At 35.0% G+C, this 27,024-nt stretch overlaps 1 protein-coding gene across 2 annotated transcripts in view; it reads left to right on the top strand.

Annotated features, from left to right (window-relative positions):
• The window catches only part of Ift81 (intraflagellar transport 81), a 69,040-nt gene that overhangs the window by 34,017 nt on the left and 7,999 nt on the right, over nt 1-27,024 (top strand). For both annotated transcript variants that reach the window (XM_071609088.1, XM_071609093.1), the window contains 6 exons: nt 7,159-7,308; nt 12,496-12,624; nt 13,785-13,874; nt 21,231-21,317; nt 22,564-22,635; nt 22,724-22,809. In XM_071609088.1, coding sequence (XP_071465189.1) covers nt 7,159-7,308; nt 12,496-12,624; nt 13,785-13,874; nt 21,231-21,317; nt 22,564-22,635; nt 22,724-22,809 — 614 coding nt within the window. The remainder of the gene's footprint in view (nt 1-7,158; nt 7,309-12,495; nt 12,625-13,784; nt 13,875-21,230; nt 21,318-22,563; nt 22,636-22,723; nt 22,810-27,024) is intronic.

Here is a 27,024-nt window from a genome sequence, read left to right on the forward strand (position 1 = left end):
TCCGTAGTTTTCTATACTTATAATAATTTGATAAAATAACTGAAAGAGATGTGACTTAATTAAAGAAAGAAAATAGCATGGATGTTGGACTAATAGGAGTTGAGGTCAAAAGTACTTATTCTAGTCCAGTTGTTCTAACTAGAAAGTCAGAAACATTGATAAAATTAATTATTTCTCTCTAGTTTCACATAGCCTTAAAAATATTAAAAATATATATATAGAGAGAAAGAGAGTGCCAGGTGTAGTGGTACATGTCTGTGATCTCAGCAGCTTTGGGGTCTGAGGCAGAAGATCACAAGTTCAAGGCCAGCCTCAGCAATTTAGCAAGGCCCTAAGCAATTTAATGAGAACCTGTCTCAAAAAAACTTTGGTGGGAAATAAGACGGACATCATTACCCTAGGTACATTTATGATTGCACGAATGGTGTGACTCTACTTCATATACAACGAGAGAAGTGAAAAATTCTGCTCAATTTGTGTATAATGAATCGAATAGCTTTCTATTGTCGTGTATAACTGATTAGAACTAAATTTTTAAAAAATGCTTTGGTGGGGGCTGGGATTGTGGCTTAGTGGTAGAGTGCTTACGTAGCATGTACGAGGCGCTGGGTTCGATTCTCAGCATTGCATGAAATAAATCTTTTAAAAAAAAAGGTCCATCAACAACTAAAAAAAGTATTTTAAAAAATAAATAAAATTTAAAAAAGGTTTGAGGATCTACCTCAGTGGTATTTCCTGGGGTTCAATCCCCAGAACCAAATATATGTATACATATATACAATTATTTATATTTACATACATAAATATACATACATATATTTATATGCATATATCTTTTTTATATGTATTTATTTGTTCTTGAACAATATAAATTGCCTATGTGGTTGTCTTGTAAAATCTTCCCAGCTAATTACTTTGAATATAATCTTTAGGGAGATATTAAAGTGGAAATTTTGCAGCAGGAACAGAGATTCTTGGTTTTCACATAAATATCCGTAATGATGTCAGTAATTCCTTTGAGTTCTCAATAAGCTTGAAAAGCATTAGGGAAGTAAGCTGCCCCATCTATTTAAAAAGATAACCCAGATTTTAATCATTACCATTGAAAGTTCTGAAACACATTTAAGTGGATAAAAGGAGAAAGAACATCTGTCATATTCCATTTTGATCACAAAGGAGCTGATTCTGTGAAATCGGTCCTGAAACCAGAAACTAATGCTGTAACACATTAATTAATTCATTTCCAAAACCAAACGCAGAGAGAGATAAAAGAGCTTCACAGTTGAGTACTCTCTCAGCACCTACTGGCATAAACCAGAAAACATTAATCTTATTGATCTAAGCATCTAGAAGGATGGCTGTTCTTTCATAAATGACAAATTTAGATTATATATGTATATTGGTACAAATAATTAGTAATAGCCATTGTAATAGGCTTTTCTGCCTAGTGGCAAACTTTGTAGTTCACTTTAATGACAAATTTGTTTGATTGACAATAGGAAGAAGCTTTTATCTTAGTGTTCCAAGGATTTATTTTTTATACCTTTATTTTATTTATTTTTATGTGGCACTGAGGATCAAACCCAGTGCCTCACACATGCTAGATAAGTGTACCACTGAACTACAACCTCAGCCCCTCCAAGGATTTATTGCTTATTTCCTGTGCCTTTAAAAATTATTTTCTTTTAGTTTGCTCTTATAAGTTGCTTTCTGTGGTAATGTTTTTATGCAGTTACTGAATTAATACAGTGTATGACAGAGTCAGTGCTCAAATATATTAGCTATTATTGTCACTATTATGATGATTATTGCAAATTGTTGAAATCAGCTAACAATATTTAATTTTGAATATTTGGTGAATAAATGAAGATGGTGTTTTTATTCTGAAAAAAAATATTTTTTTAAAATAATTCCTTTTAAGTTATTTAAAAATTATTCCTGTAAATATTTATTTAAAAATTCTTTTCTTTTAAATTAAAGTTCATTAAAAATTTTTAAATTATTTTAAAAATTATTTTTAAATTCCCTTAAAAATTATTTTTAAATATTTCTTTTAAATTATTTTTAAATGTCTTTTTAAAATATTTTAAAATTTTTTTACAACTAAATAAAGAACTTCTATTTGTTTCCCCACTACCCACCTGGTGCTAGGGAGCCAACCTAGGAATCCAACCCAGAGATGTACTAGACAAGTGTTCTACCACTGAGCTACATTCCCAGCCCTAGTTTTTATTTTTCTTTTCCAAATGTTTTAAATTTTTATTTATTTAGTACTGGGAATTGATCCAGGATCTCATGGATGCTGGGCAAATTCTTTATCACTGAACTATGTCCCCAGTCCCTTAGTATTTATTTTTCAGACATTATTTAACAACAAGAATAGTCAACCAATTTTTTAAAAATTAAGATGGATTAATTTGCAATAAAATAATCACCTTAAAATTTCAGACTTTTCAGCTGGGGATATAGCTCAGGTGGTAGAGTGCTTGCCTTGCATGCACAAGCCCTGGGTTCCATCCCCAGCATCAAAACACAAAAAAGAAAAAAAAAATTCAGACTTTTCATTTAGGGCCATGGAGGTAAATAGTTTCTGTTTAAACAGCAGAATTACATAATTGATGTTTTTACTTATATTTGACAGCACAAAAATATAAAAGTCAAACAGCTTCCACTAATATCTCCCTTTCCATCAGTAGTAGAGTTCATAGACTTACTTCTTAGGTCAGTACTCTGGATTTTAAAAATCAATTATATTTTGAAATATATTTACAACCACTCTGAAGAGAACACTTTTTTTTTTTTTTGGTATGGGGATTGAACCCAGGGGAATTGACCACTGAGCCACATCCCCAGTTCCCCCCTACGTTTTTTTAAATTTAGAGACAGGGTCTCACTAAGTTGCTTAGGGCCTTGCTAAGTTGCTGAGGCTTGTTTTGAACTCATGATCCTCCAGCCTCAGCCTCCCCAGTCACTGGAATTGCTAGTGTGTGCACCATGTCCAGCTAATAATAACACTTTTAAAATATTTCTTCTAAAGAACAAATACTATACAATGATTTTGTGGCATATTAGACTGCTTAAAGAAACAGAAAATGTAAAAAATAATGTATAAGAATTATAATCATTTGTTTATAGAAACCATCCAAATACAATATTTTCCCAATTAATTATTTTTTCTTCTCATAATTTATGAGAAGAGATAAATTAGAAGAAGTAGAATGCACAATTCATTGGTTCTTGGTTGTAGCTGACAGCTTAAGAGTTCATGATTATAAAAATTAAGCAAAATCCTATGCTCTTTAAAGGTTTTGTCTTACTGCTTTCAAATTGTAACAAAATATTCACAGCAGTTTAAAGAATGGTGAAGATTAAACATGGGGCCTACTCAAATAAAATTTAGATGAATTTTACCTATTATACTCCTAAAGTAAAAATTGTAATAAGTATGATACCGAATTACCAAATAACATTCTATAGTAAGCTGCTGGAACAAATACAACATTTGATAAATTCATTTTCAGGTTTGGACTGGATGCAGTGGTACATGCCTATAATCCCAGCGACTTGAGAGGCTGTCACAGAAGGATCATAAGTTTGAGGCCAGCCTTGGCACCTTAGTAGGACTCCAAAAAAGATGAGTGGGGGTGTGGGTGGTGGGCTAGGACTAGGAATATAGCTCAGTGGTAAAGCACCCCTGGTTTAAAGCTCTGGTACTCAAAAAAGCAAGCAACCAACCAACCTACAGATTAGGCATAGAAATGTATAGGCAGAACATCTTATTTTCACACTCTCAAATGTTCAACTTTTGAAAAGCAAATCAAAGAGACATAAAGGAATATGTAATTTATGATAGCTGACCAGGCACTTAACCTGTTTTGTTTTATTTTTACCAACAATCTCTTGGTAATAGAGATTGAACCCAGGGATGCTCTCCCACTGAGCTATGTCCTCAGCCCTTTTGAGATGGGGTCTTGCTAAATTACTGAGGCTGGTCTCAAACTTGCAGTCTTCCTGCTCGGCCTCTCTAGTTGCTGGGGTTACAGGTTTGGCTACCTTGCCTAGCAACTTTGATTCTGAAGTAAACTAGAATTATTTTCAGCAATCACAAACTATTGGTTTACATATAGAAATGAAGTGAACTTTTGCCATTGACTTCATATCCAGCAAACTAACTAAATTGTCTTATTAACTATAGTCATTTAAATCATTTTTAATTTCTCCCCTAAGAGAACAATAGCATATGTGTTAATGAGAATTTATTTATTTCTGTCCAAACCTTATACTTTTTATTTATTTTTCTTCTCTCACTACTTTGGCTAGTTCTTTCAGTACAAAAACAAATGGACATATGTATATATTATATATATTTATATTCACATATGGATATTTCTATAACTATCTGTATGTGTGTGTGTGTGTGTGTGTATATATAAACAAACTGTGGATTCTAACCAGTAACCCTATACCTCAGCATTCTTTCTAGCTTCCCCCTTTGCTAGTTTTAAAATATCATTTCTATCATTGATAAATGTGGCTTCCTTTGTCCCCACTGTATTTACTTATTTGCACCGAACTTTTTTGCTCAGTTTAGCCAACCTACCAATTATTCTGGCCTCACACCATGTTTCTATCCCCATCCCACTAACCCTCATCTTCCTCAGTGCCAATGTTTCCTGTGGCTCCCCACTACCCTCTGTCCTCAGCTATCGTGTCTGCTAGCCTGTGTCTCCATGTTTCTCGGCCTCCAGCCCCATCATTCCACATTGATATCTGTTCAGCATACTGATTTGTACTTCCATAACCCACCCCTTGCTCTACTGTGCCCTTGGTTACCACTCAGTGGTCCATTCCCTCCATAATTCCCAAAGCCTCTCATGTCCTTACATTCTTGATCTCTGGGCCTGCTGGCCCATGCCTGTGTATAGCTCCTGGTCCTCCTCATTGCCACCTTTCCAACCCACTACTGTTACTCCTATGAACCAGTAGGGGAAGGAAAGGCAGTTTTTATTCTATTCTTGTATGAGTGTGCAGTAGTGTGTAGTAGACATTACCAGAGGCTCAAGTGTGATTATGCTATCACTCTGGCAGCCAATGGAATGTGTACCTGTGTTTTCTTATATTTTAAAATTTTCTCAATTTTCATTGTTAATGTGATAGTGATAAAAATTTACATAAACAAAATTTCTTTGAGATCCTAAATAATTTTAAGAATATATAAAAGGTTCATGAGATTAGAAAGTTTGAGAATCACTCTTTCAGATGGGTAAGAAAAAGACAAAAACCCCAATAAAATGTGGGCCGAAGACAAGCAAAACATTTTCTCCAGTGGAAGAAAAGCACTACCAATGTGTTTCCTTTCTTCTAATTAGTTCTGGGACAGTAGAGCCCTTAGCTATTTTGATGGCCACCTATTGCTTAATTGTGTGGAACTATGATTAATCTGAACCTGATTACCCTTTCCTTAGTTAGTATGTATAATGAATATCAAATAATAACCAGTCATATACAACACATTGAGTAATTTGTGGGTTTGTTCTTTCACCAAAAACATTTCTAGCTTTTAGCTTTTAAAAATAGTTTTGGACCACAGCAAGACAGAGAAGGGGAGATTGGCCTAGATGTTCCAGAGACTAGCAGATGCACAGGGTTGATTTCATTTTGGGCACTTTGCCCAGGACACTTTTAATAGAACATATAGTTACTCTAGGGATTCTGAGGCTGTGGTTATATCGGGATTACACATTCTTTAAAAGGAAAATTTGCAAGTTATTAGACTCTTAGTACACGGGTAAACTTAAAATTTTAGAGCAGTTTCTGTAATTCAGCCATTGAAAATTTACTGTGTGTGGGCTGGTTTCCTTAGTATTAAAACTGACTTACTCAGTGTTTTAACTTCCTCTAAAACACAATTCTTTCAAAGTTAAAGTCAAATATAAAAAAAAAATTATCTGAACTAGATACTGGGGGATTATTTTTATGTGAAGAATTTTTAATCTTAATATTTTTTATGGACACAATATCTTTATTTATTTATTTTATGTGGTGCTAAGGATTAAACCCAAGGCCTCACATGTGTGAGGCAAGTGCTCTACAATTGAACTACAACCCCATCCATAATCTTACTATTTCTAAGGCATTTCTTTGAATACTCAGGAAACATTCTAGTCTTTAAGAAAAATAAATTTTAGAGCTGGGGCTGTAGCTGAGTGGCAGAGTGCTTGCCTGGCACATATGAGGCACTGGGTTCCATCCTTAGCACCACATAAAATAAAGACATACTGTTCATCTACATGTACAAAAATATAATAATAATAATAATAATAAAAGAAAAGAAAATGTTAAAAAAGAAAAAAAATTTAGAAATGCTCTAATCTATTTTACTACCTTGTAACTTAGAATTACTCATCTAATAATTATCCTTAAAAGGAAAAATGTCAACATGGTAACAGAGCTTGAATTCAACTTTGAGTGATTTTTTTTTCCTTTTTTCCCCAAAATTTCAATAATATGTTCATCACTTTATTATTTATAATATTATTTATTAACCCCCCCCCAACCAAGTAGCTTTAAAAAGCATTGGGCATTAAAAAGGATAAGAAGAGGGGGGATATAGCTCAGTTGGTAGAGTGCTTGCCTTGCACGCACAAGGCCCTGGGTTTAATCCCCAGCACTACAAAACAACCAAATAAATAAAAGAGGAAAAAGTGCTGTCTTTCAAAAAAAGAAAGAATAAGAAAATTCCCAAAGAATTATCTCATGTACAGTATTATAGTCGCTTACTTTGGTTTTGAAGTGATTTAAATATGGTAGGCCAGGTTCTTCCTATAGTGTTTTCTTTTTAACATGTATACATATGTTTTAGTTGTCTATGGACCTTTTTTTAAAAAAAAATTATTTATATGTAGTGCTGAGAATTGAACCCAGCACCTCAAATGTGAGAGGCAAGCACTCTACCACTGAGCCACAAGCCCAACCCCCTATAGTGTTTTAATTGAGCAGTTAATCATTCCAAGTTTCCTAATAAAACTAAGTTATTATTATATGTTTGTGACCCATGTGTTGGTGAGTAAAGAAGAACAGATTTATAATACATTAAGATTATGTATAATACTTAGCTACGGGTCTACTCATTGAATTACATATTATGTTTTTTTATAGTTCAAACGATATGTCAGTAAACTTCGAAGCAAGAGTACAGTTTTCAAAAAGAAACATCAAATAATAGCCGAATTTAAAGCTGAATTTGGCCTTTTGCAGAGGACAGAAGAACTTCTTAAGCAACGTCACGAAAATATTCAACAGCAACTGGTAATATGGTATTATCTTGGGCTGCTGTAAATAAAAATGTCATCTGGTTTATGGTTTACAGCTTTGTATTTATTAAGGTCGTTGTTTTTACTGGGAAGAAAACATAAAATTATTAGATTTCTCTGATTAACTACAGAGATGTCATATAAGCTGATTCATTTAATGTAGCAGTAAGCACAACACTGCTACATTAAAATATGTGTACTCACTTTAGAGTTATTAATAGGAGTTGAAGTCCAAATAGGTTTTTCTTTTGGTTAGCTAGTTAATATGAGTAAAATTATCATACCAAGAGAATGGCTGTAAGATATTTATTTATCATGGCTTCTTAGGTAGAAATTTCTAAGTATGCGCTTCCAAGGAGCTTTGGAAAGAAATATTCAGAAAGGGTGCTCTACGGAATTTTGCCTGCAGGCTTATTCCTTATGTGTTTGTGATGTAGTTATCAGAAAAAAATTGAACCCCTGGAGTAGTAATCGGCAAAGCTGTTATCATTGTGGATGCGAGTGCCTCTAAGTTTTCTTGGTTTGACTTTTTTTTTCCCACCACAGGAAATTAGTTTCATCAGGATTCTACTTACCAGCTAACAATAGCTAGTAGAGATAAATGAACTTTCAACCAGTTGAAAGTTAGATGACAATCTGAACTTTTCTGTTTCATGCTGTTTAATAACTGTTTCCTTCTAGAAAACTTAAAAGTGAAAATTACTGTTAATCAAACATGGATTCTAACAGCACTAAAATTGGTAGTAGCAACTGCATTGTTATCACTTCAAATTATTTTCTTATTTCCATTATGGTTTGTTTGTTTGCTTTGTTGTTTTACCTAGTAATTATTTTTTAAAGGCAAACATTTGGAGATTTTCAAGTTACCTTTCTGTTATGGATGTCTAGCTCATTTCTACTGTAACCAGAGGACATACTTTATGATTTCAGTCCTTGGAAATTTGTTTAGTCTTGCGTTATAGCTCAGTATATTGTGTGCACTGGTAACTACTTTTATGTGCAGTTGAAAAGAATGTATGTTTTACAGTTGTTGGGAATCGTATTCTGTATATGCAAATTCCAACAAGTGTGTTAACCATGATATTCAAATCTTCCATACCCCTTTTGATTTTTTTGTCAGCTTCTTCCATCAGTATTGAGAGAAATTTGTTAAGATCTTTAGCTATAATTATTGCTTATCTATTTCTACTTTAAGTTCTATCAGTCTTTGTTTTATATTTTTTTCTTACATTGGGTTTCCTTGAAGTAGAGCCTGAGAAGGGAATTTCTCAAGTGATTCTTCAGGGAGTGCCTCCTGAAGTAAGGGAGTGGATCAGCACAAAACGCCTAACAGGGATGGGGCTGTAGCTCAGAGGCAGAGCGCTGTGCTGGCCTAGCATGCATGAGGCACTGGGTTCAATTTTCAGCACCACATAAAAATAAATAAATAAAATAAAGGCATGCTGTTTATCTACACCCACACCACACACACACACACACACAAACACACACACACACACACACAAATGCCAAGCAAGGACCAGTCTCAGTTGGCGTCAGATTCATTCTGATCCCAAGAGGAAATCAAGCAAATTGCACCATGGAGTTGATTGTACCTTGAGGCAAGGAGGCTGGCCTTTCATAGCCCCATGTCAGTCAGTTGGTTTTGGTAGGGCACTCTTAAGTGAGGAGATTCCCAGTTGACTGAGTGTATACTCTGGAGAAGGAGCAGCTGTGAACCATTAGCAGCCAACACTTACAACAGTTTGCAGATGAGATATGAGTGGAAAACAATATCCACTATAGTCCACCCCTTCCACTTTTGCAATCTGCTTATTTCTCACTTTAAATTCATTCCACACAAGTATACCTTCTACAAGATTCTTATTGGTGAAAATTTCTAGTAGGAAGATTAGTGGACAGATTGAAACTTTCATTGTTGTAACAGTGTTGAGAAACATACCTTTGCAAGGTGATTAGGTCGTTTATGAGGACTTTGCTTTCATGACTGGATTAATGTTGTTATTACTGGTTTACTTAGGGAATTATGCTTCCCTTCCAGACAACTTGAAGCTCTGTGGGTATAGATGTTCTTGTTCCCAGAGTAGGTATGCTTCCATTAGAAGGCTTTCAAAACTTAATGCTCTGACTACCATCTGATTACTTGGGCTCTTCATACCAGCAAACCAGCCAGCAAAGGAAAGAGTTATATTGGCCAGACATTATAAGGTGATACAGACACTGCTAAATAATGGGGACAGAAATAAATCATTTGGCACTTAGGTAATTTATTAAGACTCATTTTGTTACTGCCATACACAGTGATAGTTGTCAATGGGCACATATACCAACCATAGCCTGATAAAGGCACAGTTCCTAGAGTCTCACACCTCCCAACGAGGAAGGACTGGGTCATCCTACCAGTAAGTCATCTAGATCAGAGGAGGTTCTAGCTGAAGGTGAGGGAAGTCTAGAACAAGTGCCTTAATCCATTTTCTACTGCTTGAACAGTAGCTAGATGAGCATTGGTGAGAAAAGAGAGCCCAACATAGCTATTCTGTTCATGAGCCCATTTTTTAAGCTTTGAGTGGTCAAAGACAGAAATTGGTTGCTATCACTGGCCAAATCATCCTTTCCTTTTTGTTGTTCAGTGTCTTTTCTGACACTGAAAACATTCTCTGATGGACATGTGATGAAAAGGTGATCACACTTAGTCTCTACTCCCGTAAGTCCATTCACATGCCCATTCCCTAGCTCTTCTTGTCCTCAGACTTTCAATATTGCTGTCTTGCTTTTTCTAAACCAACAATCTATCATGGCCCAGAGGATACAGGTTACATTGGGAGTTGAAGCATCTCAAGTAAATCTATCCAGATATCCTCCTTCCAGACTCAGCACCTGTCCTCTTCTCCATCAAGGCTCTGATTTGGGCATGGAATGTTTTCTTAGACTTACATAATTTGACCTTCTTTGAAATTTTACCTATCTTATAGTTATAAGTTCTGTGCCTGGTTTTCAGTTCCCTTTGCCCTTCAACAGTGGGAAATGAGGGCTTATTTAAACCTCCTAAGGAAGCTATCTGACTTTATTACTTTGCTTTAAATTACTGATTAGTGGATCTGAGCCTGTCATCTTATTTCTTCACTGTCAGTGGACCTTAGCAACAAATTATATTGTCCTTAGTGTTATTCTTTCCCCTCAAAGGCCAGTTCACGCATCTTCATGTCAGTTCAAGTCCTCTAAGAAGCAGACACCAAAATAGGATTAGATGTTTATGGAAGGAAACACTTGTGAAGAATAAAGGGAAAGGAACAGAAAGAGAACAGGAGAGCCTTCAGATTGTGATACAGGTACAATATCTGTGCAGGGAGAGGGAGGAGGCAAGAGAATTGGGTAGGAAGAGCCTAGTCTGTTATTTGGTCCATTTATTAAATTCTTAACATCAGTTATGTTTCTCAGTTCTAGAATTTCCATTTGGTTCTATTTTATAGATTTCAGTTGTTTGTAATCTCCAGCTTTTATTTTCTTGAATATATTAATCACAGCTATTTTAAAGTACCTAATTAATTTACTTGAGCATCTATTTCTATTGTTTATACTTTTCTCTTGATTTTCATTTGGCCCTGTTACTTTGCTTACCTACTAATTTTTATTGAATTCCAAGCATTAAATGTGATTAAAATTTCAGGGCCCTGGCTGTATTTGTCTTTTTTTTTTTTTTTTCTTTTTGTGCTGGTGATTGAGTGAAGGGCCTTGCAAATGCTAAGCAAGTGCTCTACCACTTGAGCTACATCCCAGCCTTTTGTCTTCTTTGAAGAGAATTCATTTTTTTTTTTCCTGGTAGATCATCTTTATCCCTTTAGGGGTGGTTTTACTAGAGCTGACATTTTTCTGGTTTTTGCTTACTCCTAAGATAGAGTCCCCAAACCTATAGCAGAAGCTTTACTCCAAGAAAGTGGTTTTTACTTGCAGAGCTTAGCTCTTACTCCTAGGTTATACCCATACTTCTAAGGAAGTAGCCCTTCTGAGACTTTACCTTGACAAGTCTTGAATTCCTACCTCCATTTCCCTAACAATGTGAAACTGTTGAAATCCTTACTCAGATCTTTAGCAAGCATCTGCTGATTTCCACTTGGTTTCTGAGGGTCTTACTCTGCTTGTGCACAGCTTAGGATTTTGGCAGTGCCTAAATTGTACCAGAATTTTGGGCTAATTCTTTGTAATTCCCTTTATTCCTCTAAATCCCAGTTCTGTTGGCAGCCCAAAATTCCAACTGGACAAGGGTTCTGTCCTGCATTTATCTTCTTTATCTTTATCTTTCTTCTTTATCTTTCTCCTTGTCTTTCTATTCTGGTTCTTCCATTTTCTTGGAACCCTTGCCAGAAAGGTTTCCAAAGCAGTCATTCCATTGCAATTTTTCTTATGAGATCACCAGTACTTTTTCATTGCTAATTCCAATGATCAATTCTTAGTCTTTTTCTTACTTGACCTTTTAGCAATATTTGACACAGTCAATCGCTACTTCTTCCTATAAAATTTTTCTTCTCTTGTCTCTAGAGTGCTACATTCTCCAGGTTTTCTCCTAAAGTTAACACTCCTGTTTCTATTCCTTTGCCAGAGTCTCACTTCCTTGTTTCCTTCAGGACTTTGCTCAGATGTCACTTCGGGAAAACTTCTCGAATCGCTTTATGATTTAAGATTCCAACCCCATTCTTACCTCACACCATATGTATTTTATTTATTTACATTGCTTATTTTTTCCACAAGTAGGCTCTGTGAGGGAAGGAATCCCCCCTTTTTGTGCACTGCTATATTCTGGTGCCTGGAACTGTGCTTTGCACAGTTAGACATTTAATAAATATTGGATAAGTGACCAAATGCAAGAACCACTTACCACCTGAGAATTCATTCATTTATTAAATATTTATTGAGTATAACCTGTGTTTCAGGTTCTGTACTAAATACATAGCATTATTCCTATGCACCTGAGGATACCATAATGAAGTCTAGTATAGGTTGGTAACATGGAAAGGCATGTAATTGGATGAAGTAATATTCAAAGTCATTTGAGATTGTCCTTTAGAATTCTAAACAAATTTAGTATTTATAACTTTTTTGTAAAGTATGAAGTCTGCTTTACTTCATATGGAAACCAGCAAAATTTTGATACCCATTTTGTGACCTTTTTATGTCTTTCTTACAGCAAACTATTGAGGAGAAAAAAGGTATATCTGGATATAGTTATACCCAAGAAGAGCTAGAAAGGGTATCAGCACTGAAGAGTGAAGTTGATGAAATGAAAGGACGAACCTTAGATGACATGTCCGAAATGGTGATTACATTTTCTTTTTAGTTCTTTTATTTTCTTCTATTGCTAGAAAACAGATGATTTTGTGTTTGTTTTATTTTCAGTGAAACATTCAGATTTTCTTTTCTATACAGTGTGTTTTATATTCTTTGGTCTGTTCTTATCAGTCTCTCTCATTTTTTTTTTTGTTGAGGGTGGGTGGTACTGGGGGTTGAACCCAGGGTGTTTTACTACTGAGTCACATCCCCAGACATTTATTTATTTATTTATTTAAATTTTGAGACAGGGTCTCACTAAGTTCTGAGACTGGCCTTGAACTTGCTGGCCTCCTGCCTCTGGGATCACAGGGATATGCCACTGTGCCTAGCTCTGTTTTTGTCAATCTCTTTTGAATTTTTCCATTTTAATAAGGATGTTCAACTTCTAATAGTTTATGTATGATTTTTAGATAACATATATATAGCAAAAGAATAAGTTTTTTATAAAAAAATAAGTTTTCCCAAATTATACTATCCTGCCTAATAAAATTATTTCCTTTTAATATATGTCCTTAGTGTCTTTTCATATTCAGGGCTCTTGTTCAGCCAAAATGAACTGGCACATTTTCATCAGGCATTATAATATTGAAATTTTTCCTTGTTGATAAATAGCTGCTGTGCCCCAAACTCTTCGAGTACCCTTGTCTACATTGGATATTCCCCTAGAATCTTCTGAATTTTACCAAAATCTAACTTGTTAAAAAACTAGCATTTAGTACAGAGGCAGCCTCCAGGGCTCTGTCCCTATGACTGGTATCTATTCTGATTGGTCATTAGTTGTGCCATTCAGTTATTAAGTATTTTTAATATCATGCTGTTCATATTTATGTATATCTTATATAACTTACATAACCATATATTTAAATAGTACAACATGATTATAGTTTGTATAGGCAACTTTGGAATGTATTTTATTCATTTAATATTTTCCCATAATGATTTACAGTCTTGATAATTTACACTTTGAATGATTAAATAGTATTCCATCTTGTTGAGGAATCAAAATTTACTAAGTCCCTTTCCCATTGTTTGGCCCTGAAGTAATTTATAGTTTTTATACTCTTTAACACTGCAACATGTTTTTATGCAAGCAATATTTTCTTTTGAAATTTTTTAAAATGTTGTGTTTTTTTGTTTAAATGACAGGTAAAAAAATTGAATTCCCTGGTATCTGAAAAGAAGTCAGCTTTAGCCCCAGTCATAAAAGAACTTCGACAATTGCGTCAAAAATGTCAAGTAAGGGAATATGATTTTGTGACATTTTTAATGTTCTGTCTTGTTCAGCTATACTAGGTAGACTACTGAATATTTTATTTGTGTAATTATAGAAAACAAATAATAATAATAATAATGTTATCTTTGAAGTTTTTGGATTAACTTATGGTACTAAGTTTGTCATAAAGCTGGGAAAGGAAGAGAAGCAGGAATTTAAACTGAAATCCACAGATGCAACCAGATGAGACTTTTTCCTTTAAATCATATGCATGTCATATCTGTAAATATTAAGCCACATCCTTCTATAGCCAAGTAAAGCTCAAGAGTCTGCCAACAAGTAGTGACAAATTAACTTTGGAACTCACTTTGCTGGGAGGCATGAAAAGTGATGAAACACCATTACTTGGAAGCGAATTCTAACCACTGCTTTAAAGATAAACAGGAGGGTTAGTCTTAGCCAGGTGCAGTGGAGCATACCTATAATCCCAGCTACTTAGGAGGCTGAATCAAGAAGATCACAAGTTCAGCCTGGCCAGCCTGACAGTTTAGCAAGACCCTGTCTCAAAATACAAAGGGCTGGCCGTGTAGCTCAGTGATAGAGGGCTCTGGGCCCATTCCCCAGAACCATAAAAAGAAAAGAAGTTAATGCCTTCCACAAATCTAGGTCAGGTGGCCTCCACCATTTTACAGTTGCAATTATTTCATCACTCTTCCTGTAGTATTGTTAAGTTTGAAGGTGAACTGTGCTGCACATGCCTGATGTGGAACTAAAAAACTCTCCATCAGAGTTGGAGAAGCAAAATGAAAAATCATATCAACTTGAAATCACTTAGACATAATTTCCTTTTAATAGAAAATGCCAGAGTCTGAGATAGGTTTAGTGGCTTATCCAAGTAGATTAGTAGTAAGTTAGAGACTTGGGGCTTGATTCTAGCATGTGTATCATTTTATTTCAAATCTGCTTATACCATTATACCACTGCTATCACAGTGGAAGAGACAACAAGCTCCTGCTCCCTGGAGTTCATGCACTAATGGATGAGATGTAAAGAAATTCAAGGAAAACAACAGATAATCCATCTTAAGAAAAATATATAATCAGAATTATATACCTAACTGGTGAGAAAAGAAGCAGAGATGAAGTGATGTCAGGAAGAAGTTTCAGAAAGATGATTTTTAAAAAATTTTTTTGTACAGGGGATTGAACCCAGGTACACTTAATCACTGAGCCACGTCCCTGGCCCATTTTATATTTTTTATCTAGAGACAGGGTCTTGCTAAGTTGCTTAGAGCCTTGCTGAGTTGCTGAGGCTGATTATGGCTTGTAATCTTTCTACCTCAGCCTTCTGAGCTCCTGGGATTACAAGCATGTGCCACCATGCCTGGCCAGAAAGAAAATTTTGAACAATCTTTTCACATTGAGAACATCAGTAGTTGTTTTCATGGATGCATTCCAATTCATTCATTTTCTTAATGGTTTCCCTAAGTAAGCAATTTAAAGACAAAAGGACTGGTTATATGTATTTCCAGTTATGATAAGATGTCTTCCTGCTAGTAAGCCAATAAATCTATTTGTAAATAGTTTTTTATTAAATCCATTTACATTTTAAATGAAGAGTTTATTGAAAGGTTACTTAGGACGATGAAGGAAGTGGACTTTCAGGGAAATCCAAGAATCAGAATCATAGTATATCTGAAACAAGTAGAGAGGCACTACAATCAGAGAACACTTTGGTTCAGGAAAGTTTCAGCAACCTCACTCAGCAGTGGTAACTTGGGGATAACGATGAATTCGATAATAATCATAATTATTAAGTACTAGCTATGTGCCATACACTGTGACATTACTCATTTAACAATCCAATAAAGTATGGACTCCCCTTTATGCAGATAAACAAATGAAGGCACAGAGAGGTTAGGGATGTGCCCTAGGTCACATAGCAGGCAGATTGCACAGGCAAGTTCTTTGTACTAACAGTATACCAATAATGAATTTTTTTTTGGAGAGGGAACTGAAGTCAACCCTGACTAATATTATTTTGTTTGCATTTACCTATTATACATTTTTGTCCATCTATAGTTTCTACTTTTTTTTTTGAGATGGAGTCTTGCTAAATTGCCCAGGCAATTAACTAACTTGTGATTCTTCCACTTCAGCCTTCCAAGTAGCTGGAATTACAGATATGCACCATGATAGAAAGCTTTTAGTTAACACTTTTTAGAAATGACTTTGTTTTAGGTATTTTTCTTGACTAGATCTTGGATTAGGTTTTGCTCTATAATATAATCTGAAAGATTTTTAAAATAAATTTAGCCCATTTATATTTATTGATAATGTGGATGTATTTGATCTTAATGTTGTCATTTTATGTTTGGCTTTTGATTTTAAAGCCTTAAAAAATCCTCCCCACTTCCTCTGTGTGTGTGTTTTCTGATTTGTGGTTTTATTCTAACAATTACATTTCCAACACTATCATTAATCGATAATGGTATCTATTAATCTTTATTGTAAAATGATGAAGTTAATATTTTTTTTCTTACTTTTCCCTCCCCATGCTCCTCTAGTACCTAATTTTAGTTGATTATATTACCTTTCTTAGTATTTGCTTTTGTACCTTGGATATGCTTATACTATGACTTGATTTGTTAGCTGTAAATGATGTCATTTGACAGTCCCTCACCTACTTCCAGCAATTAAAAAAATGAGAGAGCTGGGGTTGTGGCTCAGTGATAGAGTGCTCGCCTCGCACATGCGATACCCTAGGTTCCATCCTCAGCACCACATACAAAAGTAAACAAGTGAAATAAAGGTGCTGTGTCCAACTACAACTAAAAAAAAAATAAATATAAAAAAAAATTAGAAAACTAGCTTACTTAATTATGTCTTCCACCTTCTTTTCCCTTTTTCCTCCCTGCAGTTTTTGTTCGATCAGGGAAATAACAGTTACTTTCTGTTTTGTTACCTCAGTTTCCCCTCTGTTTTTGGCTTTAAGCCTTAATTATTAGATCTAGTAGTTCTTACCAGTCCTTGCATTATTCTTTATCTCACTTCTCTTTGATTGTCTGGACTTGTCTTCCAGAGGTCCTCAAAAAAGCCTCAGAAGAAAATGCTCCCTGATTAGTTTTTGCATGAGTTTGCAGTCTACATATTTCTTCCCCACCCCCCACATTTTCATCGGGGCATTATAGTTGTATATAGTGATGGGATTTGTTGTTGCGTATTCATACATGTATGTAACATTATAATTTGGCCAATATCATTCTCCAGCACTTCCCCCTTCCCTACCCACCCCTTACTCCTTTTCTCTACTGATCTCCCTTGGATTTTTTGGAGATCCATCCCCACCTTTGTTTTCCTCTTTCTTCTCTAGCTTCTGCATATGGAAAGAAAACATACAACCCTTAACCTTCTGAGTTTAACTTATTTCACTTAACATCATGGTCTCTGGTTCCATTCATTTTCCTGCAAATGACAAAATTTCATTTTTCTTTATGGCTGAATTAAACTCCATTGTATATATACACCACATTTTCTTTATCTATTTATCCCTTGATGGACACCTAGGTACAACTTACATATTTCAACAGCAGCTTACTAGATCATGCTTTCTTTCCTTGAAGAGTTTTAAAGCATAGCTATATAGTCTTCTAGAGTTATGGGTGGCTATCAAAAGGTCTGAGGCCAGCCTAATTTTTTTTAGTGACTTGATCTTATCAAGAGTGTCTATTTTCCATTTGTATTCCATGTGTTCAACAGATCAGGCTTTTTAGCTATGTTATTCAAAACTTCCTGGTGAATGAAGAGTTGTTGTTTAATGGACAAAAAGTCTCAGTGAAAGTTTTTCAGTTGAAAAGAGTTCTAGAGATTGATGGTGGTGATGGTTGCCCAACATTGTAAATGAACTTAATGCCACTGATCTCTGTACTTAAACATAGTGAAGATGGTAAATCTTATGTGTATTTTACTATATCCAAAAGAAAAAACACCTTATTTTTTAAAAAAAGTTTCCTGGTAAATTATATATTTTATTTGTATTTGTTAACCCTCTTGGCTCTTGGTAATACTTTTTGCCTCAGAGGCTTATTTTGCCTACTATTAAAGCAGGTATGCCAACTTTCTTATCATTAGCATTATTTGGTACATCTTTTTATATGTTCCCTTTGAGTTTTATGTGTCCTTAGTTTTGTCCTATATGTGCCTCATAAATAGCATATAGCTAGATTTTTTTATACCTTTATTTATTTATTTGTTTGTTTGTTTATTAATGTGGTGCTAGGGATCGAACCCAGTGCCCTATGCATGGTAGGCAAGCGCTGTACCACTGAGCCACAACCCCAGCCCCATATAGCTAAATTTTATGTGAAAGGGGTTTCTTACATCCACTTTGAGAATCTTTTAATTGGAGAACTTAGTCCCATTTGCACTTACTGGTTATTGATACATTTGGATTCTTAAAAATTCTGTTCATTCTATTTACTGTTTCAGCTTAATTTCTTTTTTTCAACCCCCCATTGTACCAATCCTATTTTGTTTCCCTTTTACATCTTTTTTTTCTTCTACTTTGATTCTGATATGATTTACTTTTAAGTTTTTAACATCTAGTCCAGATCTAACAAAGTCAAGAGTTAGTCAGCATCTCCTAGCAATATAGGACAGCAGAGTAACTTAACATCCTCTCCTATCTTGAATGGATGTTGTTAGTCTCTGGCATTTTATTTCCTTCTTATTTCTATCTCTAAAAGTAGTTATCATTGTTATTATAATTGCTATTTTATACAATCATTTCCTGTTTAGATTTATCCAGATAGTTAGCAGTTCTCACCATTGCTGCTTATATTCTACTCCTTCCTTCTGGATCCTGTTTCCTTCTTCCTGAATTTCAGCTTTCCTTGTTTTGTATTCTTTAGTAGTTCTCTCAGTAAAGAATCACTACAACAAATAATGTAACCTTTTTGGGGGATGTTTGTGTGAATAATGGCTTGGTCAGAAAAAATACCTTTTCACTGCTTTCTCTTAATACATTGAAGGGTCTGCTATCAGTTTATCTTTTCTTTTTGGGCCATTTTGCTCATATAATTGGTTTTAATGTCTTTATCTTTTTCTTCAGTGGTGTCTAATTTTGCTACCATAGTCTAAGTGTATATCTAGAATTTATTTTGTGTCTTTATTTCTGTAAAAATTGTATATAATACATTCAAATATTCTCTCCTCCATTTTTTTTTCTAGTCTGTTTTCCATTTAGACATGTGTTATACATGTCTATTCTGTTCCTTATTGCTTAACCTCAGTTTCATGATTTTCATCTTTTTGTTTATGTTGAATGTTGAGTAATTTCTTCAGTTCTCTTTTCTAATTCAATATTTTTTATTGTCACTGGTGTCTAATCTTAGATCTATTCTATCCACTTTAATTTCTGTGACTATGTTTTTCATTTCGATTTTTTTCAGTGTGATTTTTCTAATCCTTTCTATTTGTTTTTTAAATTTTAAGCATATTTATTTAATGAGCTTATTTCTAGGATCCAAAGTTCCTGAGGTGTGATCCTGCTGCAATTTATATCTTCTGATTCTTACTCCTTAATGTATTAATTGTTTGCTTACATGTTTTCTGCTTTGAGACTGTCAGCCTGCCATTAACATGATTTTGTCTCTTGAATCTTGGCAGCTAAGGTGGAATATGTGTCCCTCCAGAATGGATTTGCAGTTATTCTGCCAGGGTTTTTAGAAATAACACAAGCTTGGAGCTAATTTTGAGCTTATCTTGGGAGTTCCTAGACCATGCGGTGGGGTAAATACTAACCTCAGGCCTACCTGATTTCAGGCCTCCTTTCCTTGTCTGCTGTCTCTGCAGCACTAGAGTTGCACATTGATCAGCTTGACCATAAGACTGACCAACCAAAAAGGCTTTCGTCAACTATAGCATCTTCATCTCTTCAAAAGGCCCAGCAGCTACCTAAGTAAAGAACATCTGCTGCCCCTTCTCCCACTTAGGGTGTATATGACTGTTACCCTTGAGAGTCATAGCTATAGCTGTAGGTCACTTTGATAAATGAAAGCCACAGCCCCTTTTCCACACTATCTTTTATACTAGTCACCCCAAGTCAGATACAATTCTTTGTTGTATGGACAACAAAGGCAGCACACACAACATTACTAATCTATGGTAAGTCTTCCATTTCCAAGGAAACTGTATTATATGAAACCAGAGTCATTCTCAGGGACTGGTATTAACCCTTTACTTACAAGGTCCTAAGTTGAAGGCAGTTTGGATTTATTACAGGACCCTCAGTTCTAACTTCCTGCATAGGCCCAAGGTATTCTTCTGCCCTGTCTGGGCATCAAAAATCACTCTATTACCAGGATTGACTGCCTTCAACTCCTTTCACCAAGAGTAGCCACTGTGTCATCTGTTGTTTACGACCCTGGTGATTCCTCTTACTTCCTTAAGAATTCAGTTCAGCTCTGTATTTAAAAGAATATGTACCTAATCAAGTATTTTTTCAATACTTTAATCATTTCTAGGTTTTGCAGCAGATTTTCAGATAATCTCCTTCAAAATATTACATTAGAATAAACATTGAAACTACTGAAAATGGCCTGAACTCAAATTCTGACACCACCCCTTTCCAGCAGTATATCTTTGGCAAGGTATATGCCCCCCCTGAATGTTCTCCAAGCATTGTGTGGGATAGTAATAGCTCCTTCAAGGAACTTTTATGAGATTCACTTATTCTTAAGGGTCCAGTTCAAACACCCTAGAAAATTCTTCTGATCAGTCCCTTTTCTAAGCCTTCATCCTCCCTTCTCACTACTTCCCAGACCCACTCCAGCCTAATAAACAGTTTGTAAGTTCCTTAATTGTTCTTGTTCTTTCTTCCAATCCTTCATACATAGTGTTCCTTTTTAAAAAATGTCCTCTTCCCCTTGTTCACCTTTCCCCTGACTAATCTTACTAATCCTTATGCTCAGTTTCTCCAGGAAGTTGTCACATTCACTGATCCCTAAGACTGGGCTGGGGTGTGTGAGAGTCCTCTGTGCTCCTATGCACCTTGCATTTGCCCATCAGAGCGCCCAGCAGCCTGTTTACTTGTTTGAATGTTACTTGAGGGGAAGAATTTGGGGCTATTTTGTTCACTGTTTGTATCCCAAGCTCCTAATAAAGAGCCTGGCACACAACTCACTACATGGTAGCTATTATTCTTATCAGCATTTCCATCTGTCATAATTCTCAAATGTCTGATTGTTGTATAAATAACTCTTAAGTATGCCAAGAAGCTTAGAGTTAAGTTACAAGACTGACAAGGGCACGCATTGTTTCAGAGCCACATTTTAGACCTTTGTTTTTCACTTACTCAATCATTTGCCCTTTTCATACTAGGAACTAACCCAGGAGTGTGATGAAAAGAAATCCCAGTATGATAGCTGTGCAGCAGGCCTGGAAAGCAATCGGTCCAAATTAGAACAGGTAAGAAGAGAATTTTTATTATAAAATTTAGCAAAAACTGCTATGTATGCACATTTTCACTATATCAGTGTCAGAAGATTCCCAAATCTTTATCATCATCTTCTGACCTGTCTTTCTAGCTTCAGAAGTGTTTCTTTAAACTTTATATGTACACACTGAATTTTTTCATCTATACCACTACTGCCAAAGTCCAGAGTCCATTGTCACTTGCAAGGTTTCCCACAGTAATCTTCTACCTGCCCTCCTGCTTCCACTTTTGTTTTCCTAAGTTTCATTCTCCATAGAGTAGTCAAAGAAACCTGTATAAAATTTAAACCATCCTCCATTGGCTTCCCATAGCACTTAAAATCTGACTTACAGCTGGGTGCAGTGGCACATGCCTTGTAATTACAGGCTCAGGAAGCTGAGGCAGAAGGATTGCAAGTTCAAAACTAGCCTTTGCTAGTTTTAATGAGGGCCTAAGCAACTTAGTGAGACCCCGTCTCTAAAAAAAAATTCAAATTAAAAAAGGGCTGATGATGTGGCACAGTGGTTGAGTGTCCTTGGTACCAAAAAAAATAAAATAAGATCTGACTTCCAAACTGGTATACAAGGCCCCACCTGCCTCATTAACTTCATATCCATGTGCTGTGATTCTCATCCATGGAGCTCTACCCACACGGGCTTTCTTCCTGAACTCCAAACAGGTCCAGCTCATTTTCACCTCCAGGCTTTTGCATGTGCTCTTCCCTCTGCCTGGGGCACTCTACCCTCACTCTTTGTTTTACTCTCTTCTTTCATCAAGCAGGTTTTAGCCTACAAATCACTTCCTCTTAAACATCTCTTAGCACCCTATACTCCTTCCCAACCTGGCCCACCCTGTCTCCATATCACATTCTACTGTTGAGTTTTCTTTGTAGCACTAATTCCCATCTACAATCACTTTCACTTCATGTTTTTTTTTTGTTGTTGTTGTTGTTTATATCAGCCTATCTCTTTTACTTAAATTCCCTGCTGTGTCCCTAGCACTGAGGACAGTGCTGGACACAGTAGAACTTAATAAATGAACAACTGAATCCTCAAGTTTTGGAGTAATATGCACCATCTCTAAAAAAAATAAAAATAAAAACCTATTCTGTCAGTAAAAAAGATTTATAATTGCAGAAGAAGAAATGACTCTGGTGTTTCTTTTATTGTACATTTAAAGTCATCCTTTTTTCATCTGTCTTATTCTTTCAATAATGTTGCCCATTTAAACTAATTGTAGGAAGTTAGAGGACTCCGTGAAGAATGTCTTCAAGAAGAGAGTAAATACCATTATACAAATTGTATGATTAAGGTAAGACAAAGAAAGTGGATCAGAAACTTTTCTGAGTTTTTTTTTTTTTTCAATCAAAGATTTCCCTGAAACTTGTCTTTCTATTTAGAACCTAGAAGTTCAGCTTCGTCGTGCTACTGATGAGATGAAGGCATATGTCTCTTCTGATCAACAAGAAAAAAGGAAGGCATTTAGGCAAGTGATATTTTTTTTATATTGAGTTTTTAATTTCTTACTTATAGAAGTTTAATAAATAAAATAGAATTATACATATTTAGAATATTTAAATAAGCAGATGGTAAGCTATTGTTTAGGACTAAATTTCATTAAACGTCTTCTGGATATTCCAGCCCTGCTACTAAATAGAAATACTTGTATTTTATTTCTTGCTTGTTTGCTTTTTTTAATATGGTAAAATATATATAATAAAATTTACTATTTTAACCATTTCGTAAGCATACAATCCCATTAGCACTTATTATATCGAAAATGCTGTGCAACCATCACTACTATATATTTTCAAAACTGATTCCTCATTGCAAACACAAACTTTTATAACCATTAAGCAAAACTCCTCATTTCCAGAAATATGTATAATTTTTTAAATATTTTTTTTAGTTGTAGATGGACACAATAGCTTTATTTATTTTTATATGGTGCTGAAGATCAAATCCAGTGCCTCACACATGTGAGGCAGGCACTCTACTGCTGAGCTACAGCCCAGCCCCAAATATGTATAATTTTATAGTTGCTTTTGTGTGTGTGTGTGTGTGTATGTGTGTGGGGGGGGTGGGGTGCTGGTGATGGAACCCAGGACCTCACGTACAATGAGCAAGCTCTCTACCACTGAGCTACATCCCAATCCTATAGTTGTTTTTTTATAAGCATTAACATTCGTTTCTTTTTAAAGCCCCACATGGCTGGGACTCTTATCATCTGCCTGTTAATTGTGCAGTGTGATGACTGCATTTTAGCTAGAAACGATGTGATTGCAGTGTGCCAGCATTTAAAGTGAGAAGAGTGTATAAATACTACTTAGTCCTTATATGGTGATTCTTTTTGTAATCCTATCTTGTGGCATACTTTAATAAATCAAATCCTATCTTTAAAAAAATTCATTTATAGTTGAATTGCCAGCTATAATAAAATTCAGTCATTGAACAACGTAAGCTTTATTTGCCCCTCATCACAATTCAAATGTTTTGCTCTCACAATCCAATAAGATCTTGATGTTTAGGATTCACATTTATTTGAGATTATATTTAAGATTTTGGTGGGGGTTGGGATGTAGCTCAGTGGCAAAGTGTTGCCTTGCATTCGCAAAGCCCTGGGTTCGACACCCAGTTCCAAAAAAGACAAAAAAAAAAAAAAACCACCAAAAAAAAATAATAATAATAAGATTTTTTAAAAAATTTTTTTTAATTTTTTTTTGAGTGGCATATACATTAATATTACAAAAAGAAATCTAAGAAATAGTATCTTTGCAGAGTCTGAATGTTTATATGTATATAGTACACTGGAATAAAAGCCAGACTCAAAATGTCCTATAAACAGAGCAATGTTTTTTTCTAATATATACTCTCACACATTAAACTGAAAATGTCCTCATTCAGATTCTTTTGCTGAATGCAAATTTTGCTTTAATTCTTAAAAAATAAAAAGGTTACAGAAATTTAGTTCCATTTCTTTCAGAATTATCAATATAAATAGTAAAGAAAGAAATAATTACTCCTGAACTATCGATTTTTATTTTTATTTTTTGGTTGTGCTGGGGATTGAACCCAGGGCCGTGTACATGCAAGCCAAGCACTCTACCAACTGAGCTATACCCCCATCCCGCTCTCAACTATTGATTTTCTAATCATTTTTCTAGCAAGATGTTCTTTTTCATCATTAAAAAATCATTATAAACCTTCACTGTTCCCTACTTTTGCTATGGAAAAATATTGTGCCATGATTATAGCAATACATAAGAATATTATGATATTCTTTTTTTTAAAAGAGAGAGAGATTTTAATTTATTAATATTTATTTCTTAGTTTTCGGCGGACACAACATCTTTGTTTGTATGTGGTTCTGAGGATCGAACCTGGGCCACATGCATGCCAGGCAAGCACGCTACCACTTGAGCCACATCCCCAGCCCAGAATATTATGATATTCTAACCCTATTAATACGTACCTAAAATATCAGCATGGACACAGCATTTTTTAAAAATATTTTTTAGTTGTCAATGGACTTTTATTTTATTTATTTATATGTGGTGCTGAGAATTGAACCCAGTGCCTCACATGTGCTAGGCAAACGATCTACCACTAAGCCACATTGTTATTCCATTTTTAAATTTTACAGTTCTTTCTGGTGAGCCCCAAAGTATAAGAAATTAGCTTGGCTTTGAAAAATTGTTTGCTCTTAATGCTACTTAAGAAGGCAACATATCTTAGCTCAGGATACTGGAGAAGGAATCATAAAACTTTCTTCTAATCTGGTTTTTCACTTTCTAGTTGTGTGACCTTGGACAGATCACTCTATTGTCTATAAAATGAGAGCCTCATTTATAGAATCAAGTAATAGAATATACACAGCAGTGCTTTGGCAACTGTGTAGCATGATACCTAGAGAGCAAAGGCCCTGTCTGTCCTGTTTTGTACTTGAAACCCAGAGCACACCTAACACCTAATATTCTATAATATTCTCTCTCTCTCCCTCCCTCCCTCTTTTTTATTTAATCCAGGTCCTTTTTTTTTTTTTTTAAGTTGTAGATGGACACAATACCTTTATTTTATTTTTATGTGGTGCTGAGGATCAAACCAAGTGCCTCACACAAGCTAGGCAAGCACTCTACCACTGAGCCACAACCCCAGACCCCCATAATTATTTCTTAAATAACTATTGGATTAATTTAGATTTTAGTATGTATATCATATTAATAAGCCTGTTAATATATTGAAAAATTTTTACATAATTGGAAATGCAGGAATAATTTGAACAATTCTGAGGCCTAGAAGAATAAATGAATTATCTAAAGCAATCTGAGCTATACATTCTTGTTGAGTAATATGTCATTTATATCCTTCTAGCTGTTTTTCTTTGGCAAACTGGAAAACCAAACAGTTTGACTTAGTGTCTCATAAATTTTAAGAGTAAAATTAATTTCATCAGGAATATATTTATTCTCTTCCACCCTCATTCCTGTGCATAAATTCTACCTTGACTTAAGCTCTATAAGGATCTTGGGTACTTTTGATTGCCATTCTCTCTATTCTACTCACTTTTGTATCCCTTTTTTGCACAAATGCATAATAATCTTTCTCTTCATTTAGGCTGCTATATTTTCTCTTCTGGTTTATTATTTCTTAGAGTCTCAATTTTGTATTATTTACTTTTATTAAATACAATCTATTTACATTCAAATATAAGGTCTACAGTCTCTCTTATACTCTTTGTCATTTGTTCCTTTGTCCTCTATTCTTCAATTTTTGTCCTTGACATGTCACCCACTTTATATCTTATTTTTGTCTTGTATGGTCAAGACAATTTTTTTTTTTAATTTTTGACATTTTAAAAAATGTTTACATTAAAACTTATTTTTCTGTCATGTGCAAGATGAACAAATGAGAACTTACTTGAAACATCCAATCTGTCTAGATGATTAAAATGCCCATGCATGTTAAATATAGATAGTAAAATATGTGAATTTGTGAATTTCTTTTTGCTAAAATTCATATGAAATGCTGTCTTTTGGAAATGGAACTGTTAAACCACCTCTGTGAGCAGTATAGTACTATCTATACTTTTTCAGTGATGTGGAAGAGGTGGGAGGGAAGCAATTACAAAAGGTAATGTGTGCGGGGTACAGTGGCACACACCTGTAATTCCAGTGGCTCAGGAGGCTGAGACAGGAAGATTGCAAGTTCAAAGCTAGCTTCAGCAATTTAGTGAGGCCCTAAGCAATTCAGTGAGACCCTGGCTCTAAATAAAATACAAAAAAGATATGGGGGTGTGGTTCAGTGGTTGAGTGCCCCTGAGTTCAATCCCTACTACCCCCTCCCCAGGTGGGGAAAAAAAAAAAAAAAAAGGAAATGTGTTAGTGTATTCATACTTAGGCATTTTAAGACATCATTTTCCTGTATGTTTTTTGCATTTTGTTTTGCTGGGTAAACATGCATATAATGAACAAATGAGACCAAATTTTGCAACACCTAGTCTGTAGATGTTAAAGAGGTTGCCAGTGTATGACCAAGTAGTTAGTAAAATTAGCACATTTTGTACATTTGTGTTGAAATTTATAGGAAACCTTGTCCTTTGTAAATGACTTCTGGATATGAATTTGTTCAACCATCTCTAAGCATGACATATGCTTGTACTTGTCCACTGAACTGAAAGTAGAGAGGAAGGAAGTGAGAAGGA

The sequence above is a fragment of the Marmota flaviventris genome, chromosome 1 (assembly GCF_047511675.1).
Source record: "Marmota flaviventris isolate mMarFla1 chromosome 1, mMarFla1.hap1, whole genome shotgun sequence".
NCBI lineage: Eukaryota > Metazoa > Chordata > Mammalia > Rodentia > Sciuridae > Marmota > Marmota flaviventris.